Raw genomic sequence first — 22,404 nt, 5'->3', positions numbered from 1 at the left:
ATATATCTAATATCACTAGAACAGCTTTCCTGCATCTCCGCAATATCGCTAAATTAAGAAATTCATTATCTCTACAGGATGCAGAAAAGCTAGTTCATGCATTTATCACTTCAAGGCTAGATTATTGTAATGCCCTGCTGTCTGGATGTCACAGCAAAAGCCTTAACAAGCTTCAGCTAGTCCAGAACGCTGCAGCCAGAGTCCTCACAAGAACTAGGAAGTTTGACCATATTAGTCCAGTTTTATCAGCCCTGCACTGGTTACCAGTTAAATTTCGCATTGATTATAAAATTCTATTACTGACTTATAAAGCTCTAAACGGACTCGCCCCTCAGTACCTGAGTGAGCTCCTCTCCTACTATGAACCATCACGCCTACTTAGATCACAAGGTGCTGGCCTACTACTGGTACCTAGAATAAATAAAGCTACATCAGGGGGGAGAGCTTTCTCATACAAAGCCCCCCAGCTCTGGAATAATCTTCCTGCCAATGTTCGGGAATCAGACACAGCCCCAATCTTTAAGTCTAGGCTAAAAACTTATTTGTACAGTCAAGCATTTGGTGATTAGTCTTCCCTGTCAGGTCTAGACCTGCTGGAGTCTACACTCTATGCTCTGTTTTACTGTAATCTGTGGTCAGCCACTCTTTACAGTATTAACTCTGTTTTTTTTTTCTTCTCCTTTCTCTGCCGAGCTGATCAGCTGCCCATCCTGTGCGCCTGATGCTGTTGCCTCTACTGCCTTGATTGGTGCCGCTGCTCACCAGCCTTCTGGACCGGTTTGACCACCACTGAGCTTCTTGCTGTACAGCGCTGTGCAGTCCTCACCCTCAGATCTCTCTCTTTCTTTTCCCACTTTACTATAATACTTCTTACTAATAATGTTCGCTGTCCGGTGTCGACCATAGGAGGATGGGTTCCCCTTCTGAGTCTTGGTTCCTCTCAAGGTTTCTTCCTCTTTTAGGGAGTTTTTCCTTGCCACCGTCGCCGCTGGCTTGCTCATGGGGGCTCGGACCCGGAGTTTCTCTCTTCTTTTCTCTTCTCTCTGTAATACTGATTGTTCTGTAAAGCTGCTTTGTGACAACACCTGTTGTAAAAAGCGCTATATAAATAAATTTTGCTTGCTTGCTTGCTTAAACAAAATAAAAGTTGCCACAGCTCTCCTTAACCACTGTCCATCGAATATTGCCATTGTTTTACAGACCAGTTGACTTCAAAAGTAACACGATATGTTCAGTGAAGACGCTGATGTTTGAAATTGACAGTATGAAAAAAAGCCAATGTAAATAACCAAGTAAAAAAAGATTCTGTAACTCATGTTTACCACATCTTGGAATTATGAGGTTCTATCTGTGTTTAGTGCAGTTTTAATATATAGAGAGTCACAAATGTAACTTTCAAAATAGCAAATCCTATGTAATGCAATCACCTTTCTTATCCTAACGAAGTCATTGTCTGGAGATACTTTTGACCGCTTAATACTGTAGCCTTTTCTATAATGGACCAAACGCAGATAGAATCTTCCAATTCTGAGCGTTCCTTTGTGCACACTCACACTAAAGTCTACAGTTACATAGAACTATGTGTAGAGTTGACATGTTCTCTACATGTTCTCCTACAGAGTGAAAAATATAAGCTTGAAAACTCTCCGTGTGGTAGCATACAGGCTAAAGAGCTAGAATTAGCTGGAAAAAGTCATTAGAAGTAGCTTCATAATGATTGCTAACCATTGCAGTCAATTTATTATACATTGTATAGACAGGCCTACAAAACAGATGTTTAAAACCTGCACACAAAACAAGATACAGAGGGCTAAGAACTACTGTCACTGGTCTGTAGACAGACTAGTATTGATTTTATGGTGCATGGTTTTGTGGGAATTTACAGAAAAGGTCACCAAAATGTATCATCCCATATCCAGTATCATGAGGTGACGTTGCTCATGGAGGAGCCCTTTGTTGAGCGCTGCTCCTCATGAAACGACTTACAGGTGATCGATAAGAACCACAGGAACATCAAGAAACCTAGAAGATAAATTGCAGAGGGACCCAAATAAATTTTCTGCTGTTCATTTTGACATGTTAACTTATAGTATCAGTAATATTTAGAAGTCTTCAGCACAAGAGGTGTGAGGTAACAAATCTACAACATTAAAATAAGAATTTGGTGAAGAATCAAACATACACAATTCTCTTTACCAGAAATGTATTAGCAAAACATATTTGGTATCTGAGCTTTTTACTGAAGAAAAAAAGTTATGCAACACCAAATAGCTCTGTGTGAAAAATTAATTGCCCCGCTATTTATTTAACCAACCACAACCACACACACATCATTCTAGGTCGTGGAGGGAGCTGGAGCCTATCCCAGCGGTCACTGGGAGGAAGGCAGAAAACACAGGTCGCCAGTCCATCACAGGGCAGACAGACAGACATACACATACACACCTGCACCCACACACCTAGGGGCAATTTAGCATATCAAATTGGCGTGACTACATGTCTTTGGACTGTGGAAGGTGACAGTGCTACCCACTGCACCACTGTCCTCAATCAAAGTTATCCCAAATATGTTTAATAATTGTGAACTAAACTAGACATGCCCATGCCTGGTGTGAAGTAGGCTAAATATTCTCAACAAGCAGCATGCTCCTGCTGCAATTAAAGAACAAGTCTGGAGAATTTTAGAAAGAAAGTTCTTGAAATATATCAGTCTGGAAAATGATACAAAAGCCATTTCTAACTTGAAATAGTGATGATCCTCCCAGAAGTGGCTGGCCCACCAGAATTCCTCCAAGAGCACAGCAACAACTCATCCAAGAAGAAAGAACCCTGATGAATATAAGTGAATCTACTTCTGAGTGGCTCAAAAGAAACAAAATTAAGGTTGTGGAGTGGCCTAGTCAAAGTCCTGCCTCAGGGCAAGGAGGACATGCATTTCATCCCTGTACTCCACTGTGGTTGAAATAAAGGAATTCTGCAACAAAATTCCTCCAGAGCAATGTGAAAGAGCTCTCCAGTTACAGGAAGTGTTTGGTTGCAGTTTTTACTGCAAAATTTGGCGCAATCAGTTATACAGGTGTTTCAAAATTTTTGTTCCTTTAATAAATTAAATGATCATTAAATTTTTTGGGGGTTTCCACATGATCTCCTTATATAACATTTTTGTACGAGGATCTGAAACCATTTGGTGCGGCAAACATGAAAACTGAGGAAATCAGGAGGCAGGAAGATATATTTGTCATGGCACTGTGCCATGCATAGACAGCAGTAGCAGTTTTTAGCTTTTAATTTCTGTATTTCATATTTTTAGATTTTAAGCAAATCACCCGATGGACCTGGTGTGCAACTCATTCATACTCACTCACTCACTCACTCACTCACTCACTCACTCACTCACTCACTCACTCACTCACTCACATTTAGCAGATTATAGATTCTCCACAAGGGCAATGAAATAGCTTTTGGGGTTTCACAAGAGTGGTGTTTGTATCAATGACATTGTGTGTCCTTGTTATAATAAAAATGTTAGGTCGTGGTTGATCAACTATATTTGGTGAAATTGTATTCATTTCTTTTACAGAACGATTGCTTTAACATCAAGGTTATATGCTTGATGAAACAAAACCTACCTTGAAAGGCATTGAGCACAGTGAAAAGGTAAATTGCTGAAAGACTGATAGACTGGGGTCCATGTGTGATGAACGCCAGCCCCCAGGGGAGCCCTAAAACACAGCTGAGGCCCAGCAGGCTGGCCCAGTCTTTCCACATCCTCCTCCCTCTGTTTCCTGCCTGGATCTTTCGTGCTCTCAGCTGCTGCATCTTCACCACCATCAGACCCAGAATAGCAGCATTGAAGAGCAGCACCAGCCCCAGATAACCATTCACTGTTATGTACCTTGCAGCCTTGGTAGTAACCCAGCAACTGCATAATGGAGGCAAAATGCAAACATGGTTAGACTGCAGATAAAGAATACAAATTAAGAGAAAGGTTTAGGAACTGCTGAACAGGTCTTACAGGCTAGTGGTTCTGCTGGCGTTCTCCATGAGGGTGTACTTGCCATATGCTCCAGCCATTCCACAGATCATCACTGTAGCTGTAGGGACTCCTAGAACAGGAAGGGTAATTAATTTAAATGTGCTGTTTCCATGTCACAAAATAAAGGCAAAGGCACATGATGGCTACTCAGGCTAACACAATTAAGCTGTGCAGATATTCAATTTCAAAATGTTGAACAGAGAAGATAAACTGGCACCTTTATTTTATATGATTCTTCAAGGGTTTTTAATAAAGCACACTTTTCTAGATAGAGCCATAAACACTCAAAGAACCCTTTTGCATGACTAAAGGGTTGTATACAGCACCAAAAGGGTTCTTCTGTTGTTACAAGCTTGAACCCTTTTGTGTACTACATAGAATTCTTTTTAAAAAGGTTCTTTAACTGTAGCACATTCTCCATCAATCTGACGAACCAAAACATGATGCAAAGAACCATTTAGTCACTCAAAGGGTTCTTTGAGTGTTAATGGTTCTTTTTGTGTCTATGGTCATTTTGTTTGTTAAAGAACCCTTAAGGAATCATCTTTTTAAGGCACACACGCATGCACACACACACACACACACACACACACTATATAAAATGTCACATCTCATTTTGCTAATCAAGGACTTCTGAAGGCAATAGTTAGATACATCAGGTGGGAGTCAACAGGAAGGGCTGATGACCGCTGCCCTTGACCAATGTGCATGCCAAAACCAAAAGAACACAGGGAGATTTCCCAGTTCTTCATATTGCCAGTCCAGCCTGGTCAGAGGGCTTGATGACAGTGAATATCTTTTACTCACCCCAGCCCACCAGGCTTAGTTTCAGTCGATATCTGCTGATGCAGATGTTGAAGACCCGCACCAGTAGCAGGTACAGATGGAAGCCTTCAATTGCCATCCAGGTGAAAGTGGCCAGCAGGGCCCAGTGCAGTATGAATCCCAGGGTCCAGCAGCTTGCCCACTCTGCACTGGACCAAACCGAACTGGCCAGGAAAAAGAGGTGCAGTAGGAGCAGCGAACCTGTGAGCTGTATATGAATGATGAGCGTCTGTCCTGCCTTTGGTTTCCTATGCACAGAGAGGTCACGCACTGTGTCAGTTAGATATGAGATTAATTAAAACTTGAATCTTTTTGTTAAATGTTTTTTGATATGTAAAATCAAATGATAGGAAATGAACTACCTACTACTGAAAAAGCAAAAACAAAACAAAAAAACAATTTTAAATATATATATATATATATATATATATATATATATATATATATATATATATATATATATATATATAATTTCATGTCTCATATAACCCCATTTCAAAAAAAGTTGGGACGCTGTGCAAAATGTAAATAAAAATAAACTGCAGTGATGTGTAGATCATTTAAACCCTATAATTAATTGAAAATAGTACAAGACAACATATCAAATATTGAAACTGAAATATTTTACTGATTTTTCAAAAATAAATATCCATTTTGAATTTGATGCTAACAACACGTTCCAAAAAAGTTGGGACAGGGCAACAAAGGCTGATAAAGTTGTGTAATGCTAAACACCTGGTGGATGATTGGCAACAGGTCAGTGTGATGAGGCAGATGCGTTGCCCATCACCAAAAACTGTGTGTGTCTGTGTGGGTGCGCAATACTTACCTGAACACCTACCTGTGATACTCACCTGTTGATTGTTACCTAATGAGGCAGCAAAGGGAAGCAGAGTAGAAAGAGCTCTCTCATGAACGTGGCTAGCTCATGAGAGGGGTGATGTCTGTAACCTAGGTCACAGAAAACAGAGTAAGACAGGGTAGCAAGAGTGCACATGGTAGTGAGACACTTTACCAGTAATGGGATATTAAAGCCTTGTGATATTGGTTATGCTTTTATTTATTCTTGTTTTTAATCCACTCTTGTGGGACAGCAACACCCCTGCAGAGGGGTATGGATGAGCTCAGATAATGCAGGGGTTGGGCTAATCCTATAAGAAGTAGGGGAAAGATTCTGGGAGGAGGCTAGCTCTGAGATACTCACCTCAGATTGTGAGGAAACTGAGGAGAAAGGAGTAGAGCAAAGCTGGTCCAGAGTTGGTCTATCTCCAGCCTGCATCTGCATTCCTCATACCCACTCAACTACAACCTATCTGGTGAGTTTGTATCTCCTCACAGACTTTGTGTCTCCTCACATGATTGGATGTTAAAAAAAGGCATCCCAGAGAGGCTGAGACTTTCAGAAGTAAAGATGAGGAGTACACCACTCTGTGAAAGACTGCACAGGCAAAGGCAAATAGTGCAACAATTCAAGAAAACGTTTCTCAATGTAAATTAGCAAAGACCTTTTTGCTTTTCATCATCTACAGTACATGATAAAAGATTTAGAATATCTGGAGAACTGTCTGTATGCATAACACAAGGCAAAAAAACAGCATTTGCTGGCCATGAACTTTGGGCCCTCAGAACGCACTGCAGTAAAAACAGACATGATTCTGTAGAGGAAATCACTGAATGGGCTCAAACACTCCTGAAAACCACTGTCTATGAAAACAGTTTGTCGCTGCATCTACAAATGCAACTTAAAACTCTAAAATGCAAAAAGAAGAAAGCATGTATAAATAGGATCTAGAAATCCTGCCACCTTCTCTGGGCTCGAGCTCATTTAAAATGGACTGAGGGGAAATTAAAGTGTCCTGTAGTTCGAAGAATCAACATCTGAAATTATTTTTGGAAATTATGGACACTGTGTGCTCCCGGCTAAAGACTACTCAGCTTGTTATCAGTGCCCAGTTCAAAAGCCAGTATTCATGATGGTATAGTATGTTTTAGCAATAAATGCTGCCATCTAGATGATGTCTTTTTCAGGGAAGTCCTTGATTATTTCAGCAAGACAATGGCAAACTACATGCTGCTTGTATAACCACAAAATTGCTCTGATAACATTTAACACGTTATGAAATGGAAAATCCCATAAATGAGACCCCAAACTGATGAGCAGCTGAAATCCTGTATCAGACAAGAATAGAAAAATATTTCACTTTCAAAACTACACCAGCTGGTCTCCCTGGTTGCCAAACACTTACAGAGTGTTGTTAAAAGAAGAGGTGATGAAACACAGTGGTAAACATGCTCCTATCCCAACTTTTTTGGAATGTATTGTTGGCATCCAATTCAAAATGGGCAAATATTTTCCCAAAAACAGTACAAATTTCTCAATTTCAACATTTGATATGTTGTTTTTGTAGTACTTTCTTTTTTAAAATATAGTTTACATGATATCGTTGCATCCTATTTTTATTTACATTCTGCACAGCATCCAAAAGAACACACTGTGACTATGGTGTGAATGCACAATAAGAGACACCTTACTTGTGCCACAGATACATCACAATGACAACGACAGTGAACACCACAGAAAGAGATGATCCAATGTATGAGATATACTCAAGATGCTGAACATCAACAGGATCTGGCACATCAGGACTCTGTCAGAGAAGCAAGTTATTAATAAGAGTCATATCCAGAACCAAGAATAATGTAAAATATTGTGCTCTGTTCACAAAATCAGATCATACAGTGTGTGTTTGAAGGTTTCACTTACAATCAGCACTGCAAAGAAACTGAGGTGACTGCATTCACAGATGAAGTCTGTGTTGTTCTGGATTGTGTTACAGCCGTCTGTGCTCCAACTACCTACACACAAAAACATGAAACTGGAACTCACCAAACCACTTGGCCTGTAATCTTTTTCACAATCAACAACGGACAACATTCAGAGACCCACAACTTCTTTTGTTTTGATCTTGCTACCATGTTCTTGTCAGGAGAAAATAAGATCACCATGATTGATTTGAGTTTGGTTCAGGACCTTGTTCGCTGTTGGTCAGTAGCTTCCAGAAGACACATTTACCTCTCCCATTCTGAAATATAGGAATGTTTTTACAAATGAAGACAAATTTTGTCAAAATTGCAGTTTGTTAGTATTGCTACATTACAGTGAGGACCAAATGTCTGAGACCACTAGTGAAAATGCTTCATTTTTGCAGGCTTTTCAAATATTATCAGTGTAATAATCTGAGCGAAAAGTAGAATCTAACATATTTATATACATTTCAGAATTTCATAGTATTTTTAATATACTAACAGTGACCAAAGTGTGCTGAGTGGATCAAATCCTCTTGAGAGTCGCCTAAACAATAGATATTTCAATAGAAGAAATAAGACTTAAACAGACATTTTGTACAAAGGCCGTAACATGGTCAGTGACGTAAATGTGAAGTGATCTAGAAATAGTGCAGTATCTTGAATATTTCTTTGTCTTTTTATTCGTCATAACTTTTCTTTTGTTCTGTTTCTTTCAAAATGATAAAATGTTCTGTTGTTTATTTCCAGGATTAAATTAATACGATCCGAGGTTTCAGACATTCGACCCTACTGTTTGTAACTGACCAATGACCAAACTTACATTTGCAGGCGCATAGTTATATAACACAATTTACTTCTAGTGTGCAACAGGTAAATATCTCACCTGATGGACATTCACAAACACCATCCTAACAGGATGAGAAAGGTCGTGGACATCTTGATTGCCAAGCCACACGCCTAAAACCTGCTCATGAGGAGATCCTTCATCTGACTGTGCCTGTGCCACAATACAGGTAGAGAACACCAGTGTGACTCACTATTGCTATAGCTTAAAACATGCAGTGAATCAGTATGATGCAACCACTGTACCTTGCAGTAATATAGACAGTTGAATCAGAATCAGAAGCTCCATTTCCCCCCAGTACATATCAGGTACAGGAATGTGTTTGCCCATTTTCTTCCCAGTTTAATCGAATTCAATTTCACCCATTAGTTAGGTCTCCCCCAATCAGTTGATACTACCAGCACTACTAGGAGGGTGAAGGCTTTTTCTGAGTCACGGCAACTTCATTAAACAGCTTAACACGCTTGGAGGAGAACACTAACTGCTAATCCTATTAACTTAGCTAAGGCCCTCATTGGCTTGCAGAGTGATGTGGGGAAAAGAAATTGTACTCTCTTGGACTCCTGGCATGAATGGCTACAGCATCACTTGAACTGTGTGGTTTTTATGTGTTGATAGAACTCAGATTAAAAACCCCAAAGATTAAAAGCCCAAAATGCACCATCTTTTTAATAGAGCCAAATATACAGGGTCAAGTGGGGAACAAAACAATGCAGATCATATGTATATACACACATTATACACACACACACATATATATATGCACAGGGGGCCACAAAAAGGTCCACATTTTGTCTAAGGTATTTTGGGTTGAGAAACTGCTAGACATCAGTTTAAACCAGAAAAGCCAGACTTACAGTCCAAAAGGACTATAGCATGGCTTACGGTTTTCTGTACTCTTCAAGCTGGATTCATTTTACAGGTTCTGTGATGTAATTTTTGAAATGGCTGTGGCTGGCCAGTTCATAGATGATACAGTATATGCACTAAGGAGTGAGTTTGTCCATTTCAGCCACAACAGCAATGCAAAATCAAGTATGCCTCCATGAAATTTCCATGAACAAGCAAAGTAGACTTTCAGTGTGGCACTGTTACAGGTTGGCACCTTTCCAGCAAGTCAGTTTGTCAAGTTTCTGCCTTGTTACAGCTACTCTAGTCAACTGTAAGTGTTGTTATTGTGAAGTGTACCTTTGAGCACCTTTGAAAGTAATGTCAGCACAAAATCTGCCATAATGAGGTGCACAGATTGGGTTTCCATAGCTGAGCAGCTAGCTGTAAACATGCCTAAGATCCCCAAGTAAAGCAGACCACCATTGGACATGCACATTACTGCCTCACCACACTAATGCTTCTGTCTATGTTTAGTAGGCATCTTTTGGTCCATTCTTCATGAGATTTAAACAATATAAAGGACAACAGGCAATTTCAAATGTCAAATTCTGGAAAATTACAAAAAATGGAAATATGAGCTTTTCTTCCAATGGTAAATGTGGTGTTCATGCATCCATGTTGCCTACTTTTGGCCTTTGTAGTTTTCCCAAATTACTGCCTGTAATTTTGTTATTAATTTAGCATGAGGTCGATTCTTCCGGAAAGGACTATAACTTATGGTGCACTGGAGTTATTACTATATTACCTCACTTGTAATAATATTTGACATTGGAGAAAAATACTGGAGTAATATCACAGTTCTAACGAGTAATCACTTTAATTAAATAATATTCCAGTTTAAATAGGACATAAAACTCATTCAAACTCACAAAGCCCTTGTGTTGAATCTGGTGTCTTCAGTTATACATTCAACTGTGCAGTACTGTAGCCTACCAGAACTGGCGTCTGACACGCTTAAACAATAATAGATGCCCACTCTGGCCATAATCACTTACCTCAAAAAGGCTGCGGTTAAGAACAGATACGGTCACGTGCAGTTCATGGCCATTGCCCAGCTGCTCCCCACTGCTTTTCAGGACAGCTTCTGAGGGAATATGAATCACGTGGCCATACACTGTGTCCACTGTGACCTGTGAAAGCAACAATTCATTGCATGTTTATGCACATCTTCCAATACTTTTCAATGTTAGTGGGCTCGTTGATTGTAAATTTGGAAGGTTTCAGTGTATCCTTTAAGTGCCAGTATTTTCTTTAGAATATGAGAAAGAAATATGATCTTACCTCATAGGAGGAATTTACAGTCTGCAAATAAAAGTCTGGATTCTTTGTCCTGGGCAGTGAAAACCTACAGTTTCTCATCTGTTTTTCTATACACCTGCATGAAAAAGGCCTGTGTTAATCACAGCTGAGATTATTTGCCAGGTCTTCTGATGTGTACATAATATCTACAGTATTCACTGAATATCTTAAGAATGATCTACTGGGTGAGCAATGTGTAGGCATGATGATTAGGTTCATAATACATTTAAAACATGCATACTAATCACAGCTTCTGTGAGAAACTACTAAACCGGTGATGCATCACGGATTTCATATGAGATTTTTAAAAACAAATTTAGCAGTGCTATTAGAAATGACCAGTGGTGAGAATGAAACGATAATAATTCAGACAACACTATATTTCTAAAAGTATTCGCTTGTCTGCCTTCACTCGCATATGAACTTGAGTGACATCCCATTCTTAATCCACAGGGTTTAATATGATGTCAGGCCACCCTTTGCAGCTATAAAAGCTTCAACTCTTCTGTTAAGGCTTTCCACAAAGCTTAGGAGTGTTTATGGGAATTTTTGACCATTCTTCCAGAAACACATCTATGAGGTCAGACATTGATGTTGGACGAGAAGGCCTGACGAGAGTCAGGTGTTCTATCGGGTTGAGGTGCAGGCCAGTCATGTTCTTCCACACCAAACTCGCTCATTCATGTCTTTATGGACTTTGGGAGCAAAGTTGGGAGCATGAAATTGTCCAAAATCACTTGCTACTGAAGCATTAAGAGTTCTTCACTGGAACTAAGGGGCTGAGCCCAACTCCTGAAAAACAACCCCATGCCATAATCCCCCCTCCACCAAACTTTACACTTGGCCCAAAGCAGTCAGACAAGTACCGTTCTCCTGGCAACTGCCAAACTCAGACTCATCCATTGGATTGCCAGATGGAGAAGCGTGATTTGTCACTCCAGAGAACACATCTCCACTGTTCTAGAGTCCAGTGACAGTGCTGTACACCACTGCATTCTATGCTTTGCATTGCGCTTGGATGCAGCTGCTCGGCTATGGTAACCCATTCCATGAAGCTCTCTGCGCCGTTCTTGAGCTGATCTGAAAGCCACATGAAGTTTGGAGGTCTGATGTGATTGACTGCAGAAAGTTGGCGTCCTCTATGCACTATGCGCCTCAGCATCCACTGACCCCATGCTCATTTTACATGGCCGACCACTTTGTGGCTGAGTTGCTGTCATTCCCAATCACTTCCACTTTGTTATAATACAACTGACTGTGGAATATTTAGTAGTGAGGAAATTTCATGACTGGACTTCTTGCACAGGTGGCATCCGATCACGGTACCACGCTGGAATTCACTGAGCTCCTGAGAGCGACCCATTCTTTCACTAATGTTTGTAGAAGCAGGCTTAGGTGCTTGGTTTTATACACTTGTGACCGTGGAAGTGATTGGAACACCTGAATTCAATGATCAGGATGGATGACTGAATACTTTTGGCAATATAGTGTTTTTCTCACTTTGCTGTACACACTTAGAAAATATGGTTCTTTAAGGGTTTATTAGTAAAGAAACTGGTTCTATATAGCACCGAAAAGGGTTATTCTGTTGTTATGATGTCAAACATTGGCAAAACCCTTTTTGGTGCAATACAGAACCCTTTTCAAAAACGCGCTAAATAGAAACACAACACATTTCCTATCAATCCAAAGAACCATTTCATGATGCAAAGAGCCCTTTAATTATGCAAGCGCTCTTTTGAGTATTCATGGTTCTATATAGAGCCATTTTCTTTACTAAAGAAACCCCTGAAGAACAATTTAAGTGAGTAGTTTGGTACATAACTCATAGCTTTTGTTAAAAGGGAATTCCACCATTTTTGTTGTATTTCTGCATGATTACAGTTTTAGGATGTACTCAAAGTTATTCCACAAAAACTGGCTGAAGACTAAGACGTTGTTTTACTATATTTTTGAAAACGTTTCATCTAAAAGTTCTTTGTTTTTTTTAACATTCATTTATGGTGGAAGGGTACCCGCAGGTAAAATAGAATAGAAAAGAAATACATTTTTAAAAAATTGACCACTTTTTTTTTTCTTTTTCTTTTTTTACCATGCTCAACATCACCTATTAAAACTCAGAAGATGTGCAGGTTCACTGGTGGTTTTAGATAGTAAATAAAACGGCTTTATTTCTGTTGTTGACATTGTGACCTCCGGTTCCTATCACCACCACTGTAAAGAAATCAACTGTTTCACTATTAACTATTTCATATTAAACCACTCTGAATGACACTGTTTACATCTCAGTGATGAATACATTTAGAAAAAATAGAGGAATTCCCATAATTACCACCTGTGCAGGGATTTCTCCGCTGCTTTGATAAATATGATTGAATGAAATGATTGTTTGAATGAAGAGCCTAAGTAATGTACAGGATGTTTGCTCAGGGTTCTCATGGTTTTAAATTGCCAACAAGTTAGATATATATTTTTATTATCAATTATATTATTTATTATTGTTAGTGGTTCTAGTTTATGGCTCTGTAAACAACCAAATGCACAAAATGAACACTCCAATTAAATTTCTAAATGACTGAAAATTAAAGTTTATATATAACGTTTATGTGGCAGGACGAAGTATTTGGAAGCCTTTTATTATGATGGGGCAATATTCCTTTGGAGGCTTTTATTGTGCTAGTCTTCCCATTCCCCTTAGTCCTTCCCCTAGTAATTGGTCGCAAGTTTCTGAGTTCTTGAACAGCATTTCTTTGTTGGCCTTTGGTGGTTTGTTGTAGCCGTTGTTGCAGTTGGATCTCTCTGCGTTTTTGTAGGTGCTGTGGACAGGCTAAAGTAAGACAAATCTTGGTTATGATTTTAGTTCAATGGATGGTTGGATCTAACTGAAATGTTGGTATCTAGTTGGAATTTTTTCTTTATTGAATTTCTTTTCTTTTTCTTTCAGATTGGTCTAGGCCAGGTGGTCAGTGGATTGCAGTGGGTGGCTGTAGCGGTGAGGTGGTAGAGCTCTTAATTCCCCTTCATAAATGGATAAATTCTTAAAAAAAATTTTTTTTTTTATAACTTTCCATTTGCCTCTCCTTGGATCACCACCTTATCGTGGTGGAGGGGTTTGCGTACTTGAATGATCTTAGGAGCTATGTTGTCTGGAGCAAAAGCTCCTGGTAGGGTCTCCCATGGCAAACTGGTCCTAGGTGACAGGTCAGACAAAGTGTGATCCATAATAACCCCTATGAAGACACAAAAACTGGACTTGTGTACCCTGCCCGGAACAGGGTTACCGGGGCCCCACCCTGGAGCCAGGCCTGGGGGAGGGGCTCGCCAGCGAGCGTCTGGTGGCCGGGCATTTACTCATGGTGCCTGGCCGGGCCCAGCCCGAAGGAGTTACATGAGTCCCCCCTCCCATCGACCCACCACCAATGGGAGGGGCAGTAGTAGGGGTTCGGTGCGTTGTGGATCGGGCAGTGTCCGAAGGCGTGGGCCTTGGCGCTCTGATCCTCGGTTGGGAGCTTGGGCTCTGGGTCCAATCTCCTTGAGAGGGGCTGGACTTTATTCTTTTCTGGATTTGCCCATGGTGAGAGGCGGCGGGCAGGTGTGGGCTTTCTCATAGCCCCTCGACTCTGTGCCTGTATGTTGGGGTTTTCTCCGGTGGACGAGAGGGTAGCTTCCCTACGCCTTCGGGTTGGGGAACGGGTCCTGACTGTTGTCTGTGCTTATGCACCGAACAGCAGTTCAGAGTACCCAGCCTTCTTAGAGTCTTTGGGAAGGGTGCTTGAAAGTGCTCCTCCTGGAGACTCTATTGTCCTACTGGGGGACTTCAACGCTCACGTGGGCAATGACAGTGAGACCTGGAGGGGTGTGATTGGGAGGAATGGCCTCTCTGATCTGAACCCAAGTGGTGTTCAGTTTTTGGACTTCTGCGCAAAGCACAGTTTGTCCATCACGAACACCATGTTTGAACACAAGGATGTCCATAAGTGCACATGGCACCAGGACACCCTAGGCCGCAGTTCAATGATTGACTTTGTAGTCGTGTCATCGGACTTGCGGCCATGTGTTTTGGACACTCGGGTAAAGAGAGGAGCTGAGCTGTCAACTGATCACCACCTGGTGGTGAGTTGGATCAGGTGGTGGGGGAAGATGCCGGTCAGACCAGGCAAGCCCAAACGTATAGTGAGGGTTTGCTGGGAACGTCTAGCAGAAGAACCTGTCAGATTGATCTTCAACTCACACCTCCGTCAGAACTTTGACCAGATATCGGGGGAGGTGGGGGACATTGACTCAGAATGGGCCATGTTCCGTTCCTCCATTGCTGAAGCGGCTGACTGCAGCTGTGGCCGTAAGGTAGTTGGTGCCTGTCGGGGCGGTAATCATCGAACCCGGTGGTGGACACCCCAGGTGAGAGATGCCGTCAAGCTGAAGAAGGAGTCCTACTGGGCATGGTTGGCCTGTGGGACACCAGAGGCAGCTGGCAGTTATCGACAGGCCAAGCGATCTGCGGCTTCAGTTGTCGCCAAGGCAAAAACCTGTGTATGGGAGGAGTTTGGTGAGGCCTTGGAAAGTGACTAAGTCGGCTCCGAAAAGATTCTGGCAAACCGTCAGGCGACTCAGAAGGGGAAAGCAGTGTGCCACTAGCACTGTATATAGTGGAGATGGTGTGCTGCTGACTTCGACTGAAGACGTCATTGGGCGGTGGAAGGAATGCTTTGAGGACCTTCTCAATCCCACCGACACGTTCTCCAGTGAGGAGGCTGAGTCTGGGGATATGGGAATAGGCTTGTCCATTACTGAGGCCGAAGTCACTAAGGTAGTTAAGAAGCTCCTTGGTGGCAAGGCTCCAGGGGTGGATGAGATCCGCCCTGAGTTCCTCAAGGCTCTGGATGTTGTGGGGCTGTCTTGGCTGACACGCCTTTTCAACATTGCGTGGACATCGGGGGCAGTGCCACTGGATTGGCAGACTGGGGTGGTGGTGCCTCTTTTTAAAAAAGGGGACCGGAGGGTGTGTTCCAACTACAGGGGAATCACACTCCTCAGCCTCCCTGGCAAGGTCTATGCAGGGGTACTGGAGAAGAGAGTCCGGCTTATAGTCGAACCTCGGATCCAGGAGGAACAGTGCGGGTTCCGCCCTGGTCGTGGAACACTGGACCAACTCTTCACCCTCTCCAGGATTCTGGAGGGTTCATGGGAGTTTGCCCAACCAGTCCACATGTGCTTTGTGGATCTGGAGAAGGCATTCGACTGTGTTCCCCGGGGTATTCTGTGGGAGGTGCTTCGGGAGTACGGGGTACATGGCTCTTTGCTACGAGCCATTCAGGCCCTGTACAAACAAAGCTGGTGTTTGGTTCGCATAGCCGGCAGTAAGTCAGACTCGTTCCCAGTGAGAGTTGGACTCCATCAGGGCTGCCCTTTGTCACCGATTCTATTCATAATTTTTATGGATAGAATTTCTAGGTGCAGTCAAGGGATGGAGGGTGTCCGGTTTGGTGACCTCAGGGTCACATCGCTGCTGTTTGCAGATGATGTGGTCCTATTGGGGACATCAGACCACGAACTTCAGCTTTCGCTGGATCGGTTTGCAGCCGAGTGTGAAGCGGCTGGGATGAGAATCAGTACCTCTAAATCCGAGACCATGGTTCTCAGGCGGAAAAGGGTGCAGAGCCCTCTCTGGGTCGGGGATAGGCTCTTGCCTCAAGTAGAGGAGTTCAAGTATCTCGGGGTCTTGTTCACGAGTGATGGTACAAGGGAGCGGGAGATTGACAGGCGGATTGGTGCTGGGTCAGCAGTGATGCGGGCTCTTTACCGATCTGTTGTGGTAAAGAAAGAGCTGAGCCATAAGGCAAGGCTCTCTATTTACCGGTCGATCTACGTTCCCACCCTCACCTATGGTCATGAGCTTTGGGTAATGACCGAAAGAATAAGATCGCGAATACAAGCGGCCGAAATGAGTGTCCTCCGCAGGGTGTCTGGACTCTCCCTTAGAGATAGGGTGAGAAGTTCAGTCATCCGGGAGGGACTCGGAGTAGAGCCGCTGCTTCTTCACGTCGAGAGGAGCCAGCTGAGGTGGTTCGGGCATCTGGTTAGGATGTCTCCTGGACGCCTCCCTCGGGAGGTGTCACAGGCGAGTCCACCTGGGAGGAGACCCCGGGGAAGACCCAGGACACGCTGGCGCGACTATATCGCCCAGCTGGCCTGGGAGCGCCTCGGAATCCCCCTTGGAGAGCTGGTGGAAGTGGCTGGGGAAAGGGAGGTCTGGGCTTCATTGCTTAGGATGCTGCCCCCGCAACCCGAACCCCGGAGAAGCGGAAGATAATGGAATGGAAAAAAAACTTTCCATTTGTGATGTTTAAAGCATGACATGCTGTGTTGAAATTATAAGCTAATGTCCTTTGGTTTAAATAATTGATTGTCTTTTTGAAAGGTATGTGTCAAAATAAACGTAATTTTTTTTGAGAAGCACATGCTTGTTTTATTATTTTTTTTATTTTTCAGACTCTGGTGCAAACATCTTAGCACTGTCTTGTGCTCTTTTGGTCACATTTATGTAATTTAAGACAATAATTGGTATGTTATTTTTCCTGTGTTACACATTCTTAACACCATAACTCACCGAGGGATGTTGGATTCATTTTCTTGACAATGTCGGGGAACCTTGTAACAGAAGATTCTAGATCCATTGGAACTGGGATCTGCAGATATCAATGTGATAGCAGATAACTGTTTGGGAAAAGGTCACACACATTCTTCTCTGTAGCAAAGAATGCAGATGAGAAGGATGTATCTAAACTAATTGTCCACCTACAATTTAGTTGCACTTTGTAGTTCTACAGTTACAGACTGTAGTCCATCTGTTTCTCTGATACTTTGTTAGCCCCCTTTTACCCTGTTCTTCAGTGGTCAGGACCCCCATGGACCCTCACAGAGCAGGCACTATTTGGTTGGTGGATCATTCTCAGCACTGCAGTAACACTGATGTGGTGGTGGTGTGTTAGTGTGTGTTGTGCTGGTCTGAGTGGATCAGACACAGCAGTGCTGCTGGAGTTTTTAAACACCTCAGTGTCTCTGCTGGACTGAGAATAGTCCACCAACCAAAAATATCCAGCCAACAGTGTCCTGTGACCACTGATGAAGGACTAAAGGGTGACCAACACAACCTGTGCAGCAGCAGATGAGCTATCGTCTCTGGCTTTACATCTACAAGGTGGACCAAGGTAGGGGTGTCTAATAGAGTGGACACGGTGTCTAAAAACTCCAGCGCTGCTGTGTCTGATCCACTCGTACTACCACACCACCACATCAGTGTCACTGTAGTTCTGAGACTGATTCACCACCCAGATAATATGGTGCTCTATGGTGGTCCTGTTGCGTCCTGAACATGGCTAAAGGGGGCTTGCAGTCTGGGAAGTATTGCAGAGTAAGACTTTCACTGTGCAGCTTTACAATCTGTTTCTCTGTGCATATAACAAACTTTTGAATCTTAAATAATTGTAGAACTACAAAGTTCTATATGGTAGGTGGAGCTGATAGAGTGTAAAAATACAAGGAGGTGAATAATGAAATTATATTAACAGGCCTCAACACAATGAGCCAGCAAGGACCACAACAAGTCAGCTAAGGCTGACTGTTGTTTGCCTTCAGTCAGGTCACTGTTAACGCTCCCCTGCTGTGAACATTTGCAGTATAACACACTGCAAGGACCACAGCTGACGACCGACACGACAATGAAAAATTCATTAAAAAAAAGAGAAAAAAAAAGTATTTAAACAGTAATTAAAAAAGAAAAGAGACACAAAGACACACATACATAAAGAAATAATGACACACACGTACTTAAAGAAAAAAGACAGAGGTGTTTAACCTCTTCAACCCCTTGAGACCACCGGTGGTTCAAAAAACAGTCATATTCTTCATAACTCATAGGTGCATTCAGAAGCTAGACGTCGCATGAGGCTGTAACGCTTCTTTCCAGTCAAATAGATGATGTCATTTTAAACCCTTATAATAAAAGAAGCTGATCTCCCAATGTGTTTTCTACTGAAAGTCGACCCATTTTCCCCACAAATCTGGGCTATAAACTACAGGATGAGTCACAGGACACCGTTTTTTTTTCAGAAACGAAAGGGAAAATGACATCTGAATACCCCAGCAAATAATGGGTGAGGGGCCCTATCTTCTAGGCTATGTCCGGAACATGGCCGCCTTCTTGAAAGTTGCCATTTTGGATCAAGTGCAAGGTTTTCCACTGGGAAGGTCGTCATGTAGCAGATCAAAGACCAGAATTGTCTCGGAAATCGATTGCCCAAATCAGATTTGCAATATCTCTTGTGGTACAAAAGATATTAACACAGAAAATTGCAACAACAACTGGGAACATTGCCTGTGATGCACAGCTATTTGACGTATTCAATGTGCTGTCTCTGATGCTGAACACAGAACTGAAGGCACAGGATCCAATCGTTATGAAAACGCATTAGAATCTTTGGAGAGATGCTGTCACAAGCCTCCACGATGTGGTGCTGAAGGTGATGCTTGTTGCGGATTTTCTCAGCATACACAATTAGTTTGAAATGACCCCAGAGATAAAAGTCGATAATAAAATAAAAAAATAAAATAAAACTGTGTCCTGTGACTCACACTGTATAACAGATGGTGTCTCTTCAGTGATCTGCTCTGTAAAAATAATTTTTATAAAATAATACAAAAAGATTTTTGGCTTTCCGCAGTAAATTGGAAGCATATGTGTGATCAAAAACACATTCTGGTCATTTGAGGAACTTTTACAAAAATTAAATAAAATAAAAATGTAGTTATTTCACACGGTTACAGAATAATTTGCCTTATGATTTGGTCACATGAATTCAGATGGACAAACCAAAGAGAACAAATACACACACATATCAAGAAAAAATGGAGGTAATTAAAAAAAAAGTGCTTTCTTAAAAAGACACAAACGTTATTAGAAAAGCATGTACATGTGAAAAAAAAAAAAGAACGCATGCATTGAAAAAGACATCCTTTTAAAGGGGTATGTTAAAACAGGAAAAAAGGCACGCAGATATTTAAAATAATGCAGAATCAGCATTTGCTGGTAAACAATATAATAATATACATACACAACAAATTTGATTAAATCCTTGAAATCATTGTTAATACCTAAAGAATTTCTCTTGATAATCTCAAGACGGAAGCCAGAACGCACCTTTACTTTGGGTCAAGCTAAAATCAGAGAATGTAAGAGGTTCTTTTCCTCACCTCCCTCAGTCAGCGCCACAGAGGACAGTATAAAAACCGCGAATAAACCACATCTCCCCATTTCCTCAGAGCTCTCCCCGTTTGTCTCTCGACACCGTTTTCTCGCTTCCTCTTTGTGAGCTCTGACTCTTCCACTGTTAGCTCTTTCCTAGTTAGCTGTCGACACACAGCGTGTTTGTACATGTACATGATCATTTAGAGCTATGACTAAGTTTCACACAGCAGAGGATTCACATTCCACTATTTCATTTACAAAATACGAGCTCAGAAAAACAGGCCAGAAAAAGTAAAACCAGCTCAGATTTAAAGTAAGCTGGTTTGGCCTGTCATTATCAGTGATCAGTGATGGGCAAGATGCCTGTAGTTAAGATCAGAACAGCAAATAAACATAGTGAAAAGTTCAGTTCATCAGCCAAACATCCAATTTCGCTTACAAATGTGAAATCTCACTGTTTTAAGCATTTCTTTCTCACTGATGTCCCTCAACAAAGTGAAATACAATGATTTTACAGCTTTTCTTGATGTTGGGTCAACCCCACTTCTTGGCACAAGCAGTCTGCATTACTTCTGTCTGTCTATCCATTTATTTATTTCTTGGCTAAATAAGAAACAAGAAAAGTATGCTGTTTTTTTTACAGTGTGTGTTTCTACTCCCTGGCCTACCTCCCCTTGTCCACATGCTAATCTTTTGTGCCTTGGTCCATTGCCTAGCCAGGGGTCAACAACCCAAATGTTAAGAAGAGCCATTTTGTCCTTTTAACAAAAATCTAACCACTTTGGGAGTCACGACATTTAATGTCCATTTTACCATCTTGGCTCTAAATATGTGCTAACTATACTAGTATAGGCTAAAATAAATGAAAAGGCAGACTTACTTGCTCTGCTTCAGCTTTAGCTAGCTGTTTTTCTTGCATCTCCACCAGCAAAACTTTCCTCAAAAGTGAAAAAGTTTCTTGCAAACTTTCTCGCAACTATCTGCTTTTTACGAGGCTGAAGTTGCTTCTCATTCACCAGCTTCTTGTTCAAATTTTCTGTTTCACCTTATATGGGGCCTGAGGCACCAGAATATAACTGCTGCACCATTTAAGGCGGAACGGGAAAATTGCTGGTAAATGAGAAACAGACTTAAGCTTTGCGACTTTTAAGTGTTTGACAATTTCTCCTTATGGATTAAACATACCAGGAGACCAATTGGAGTGATTATAGATGCAAATAAGTCTATTTGTCTCGTTGTTTGTTATCGTTGTTCATTCTCTTTGCCTTTTCGTTAGCGGCTAGCTAGGCGAGATTGTTGTGCTATGGTGACCAGCAGTCTGGGTGCCAACCTTCAGGGTTAAAGGTGTAGTGGCAGTTATAGGCTACATTAACTCAATGCTGAAGACCATTTATTATTAAAACTGTGTTAAACTGATCAGCAGAGCTTTATTTTACTGCAAAGGAGGATTATTTTATTTTTACCTAAAATTCTAATCTTTCCTGTGGAGCTGCAACAGGGAAGTCAAAGAAATGTTTCCAACTGCTGGCCTAGCCTCACTGGCTAAAAGAGCGAGTTACCTTGTGTCCTACTGCCGAGCGGATTTAGATTCTAGCTATGCAGTAATTAAAGTGGAATTCTGCTTATTTTTCAAAATTTCTGTATAGTTAAACAGTTTAGATGTTAACACAGAGCTTACAAAAATACTGTTTAGGATTTGATATACTCTGAATGACTTTGTTTAAATGTCATTTAATGATTTTAATATGCAAAACATGAAAACAACTGGTTGAATCCCCCTTTAAAGGTGCCATGTGTAAGATTTAGGGGGATCTTTTAGCAGAAATGGAATATAGCAGGGGTTCTTATCCACTCCCATCTGTTTTTAAGTACAAAGCACAGCATTTTCTTTTTCTTTTCTTAAGTGCTGAGATTGGAAACCTGAGAATTTCAGTGTTTAATTAATCTACTAATCTGTGACATTTTTATTTGTACAGCTGTATTCATATTTATATTGGCTATAATTTGAAACCAATTAATTCCTTTATTTTTAATTGTTAAGTTAGTCTTTTTCCACTAAAATGGAAATTTTTTTCCAAAAAAAATGACATTACAGGCCCAGTTTGAACTAGTCTTCCTCTGAGCACAGACCCATGGACCACTAGATGGCGCTTCATGGCGCACTGGTTGAGAAACCCTGGAATACAGTTATACACAATTGTTGAGTAACTTTAATGAGAGAGAAACAGTTAAAACCAATAACAGTGCATGTTTTGAATGGCATGGTTTCAAAGCTGTAATGACAACAGACAATAAGTTAATTGAACTCAAAAATGCCATTTGAGTGTACAAAATGCTAAAAAAAAAAAAACTCTTCCTAACTTAAATTATTTGGGTAATACTTGGAAAATACTCAGTTTTAAATACAACAGACTTAATTTAAGTAAATTTAAGTTAAAATATTAGATTGTAATGCGT

General features: G+C 41.4%; 1 protein-coding gene across 1 annotated transcript; it reads right to left on the bottom strand.

Moving 5' to 3' along the window:
- Positions 1-1,711: 1,711 nt before the first annotated feature.
- Positions 1,712-20,073, bottom strand: LOC108434549 (adhesion G protein-coupled receptor G3-like). The gene is made up of 12 exons (XM_017709756.2): positions 19,953-20,073; positions 17,311-17,389; positions 10,686-10,779; positions 10,400-10,534; positions 8,553-8,666; positions 7,893-7,944; positions 7,626-7,717; positions 7,394-7,509; positions 4,844-5,109; positions 4,016-4,106; positions 3,630-3,922; positions 1,712-2,022 (listed from the first exon to the last, which is right to left on the bottom strand). Exons 1-12 carry the CDS (start codon positions 20,011-20,013, stop codon positions 1,922-1,924), a joined length of 1,494 nt encoding a protein of 497 aa, XP_017565245.1. The 5' UTR covers positions 20,014-20,073; the 3' UTR covers positions 1,712-1,921.
- Positions 20,074-22,404: the final 2,331 nt, after the last annotated feature.

This window comes from Pygocentrus nattereri, chromosome 15 (genome assembly GCF_015220715.1).
Source record: "Pygocentrus nattereri isolate fPygNat1 chromosome 15, fPygNat1.pri, whole genome shotgun sequence".
Taxonomy (NCBI): Eukaryota; Metazoa; Chordata; class Actinopteri; order Characiformes; family Serrasalmidae; genus Pygocentrus; species Pygocentrus nattereri.
This window is presented reverse-complemented; position numbering and strand designations above follow the sequence as displayed.

Coding starts and splice junctions, on each gene's coding strand:
- LOC108434549 (XM_017709756.2), bottom strand. CDS start 20,013: ATGGGGAGATGTGGTTTATTCGCGGTTTTTATACTGTCCTCTGTGGCG. Junction 17,390..19,952: donor TGTGGCGCTGACTGAGGGAG/GTGAGGAAAAGA, acceptor TGATATCTGCAG/ATCCCAGTTCCAATGGATCT. Junction 7,510..7,625: donor GTTTCTTTGCAGTGCTGATT/GTAAGTGAAACC, acceptor CTTCTCTGACAG/AGTCCTGATGTGCCAGATCC.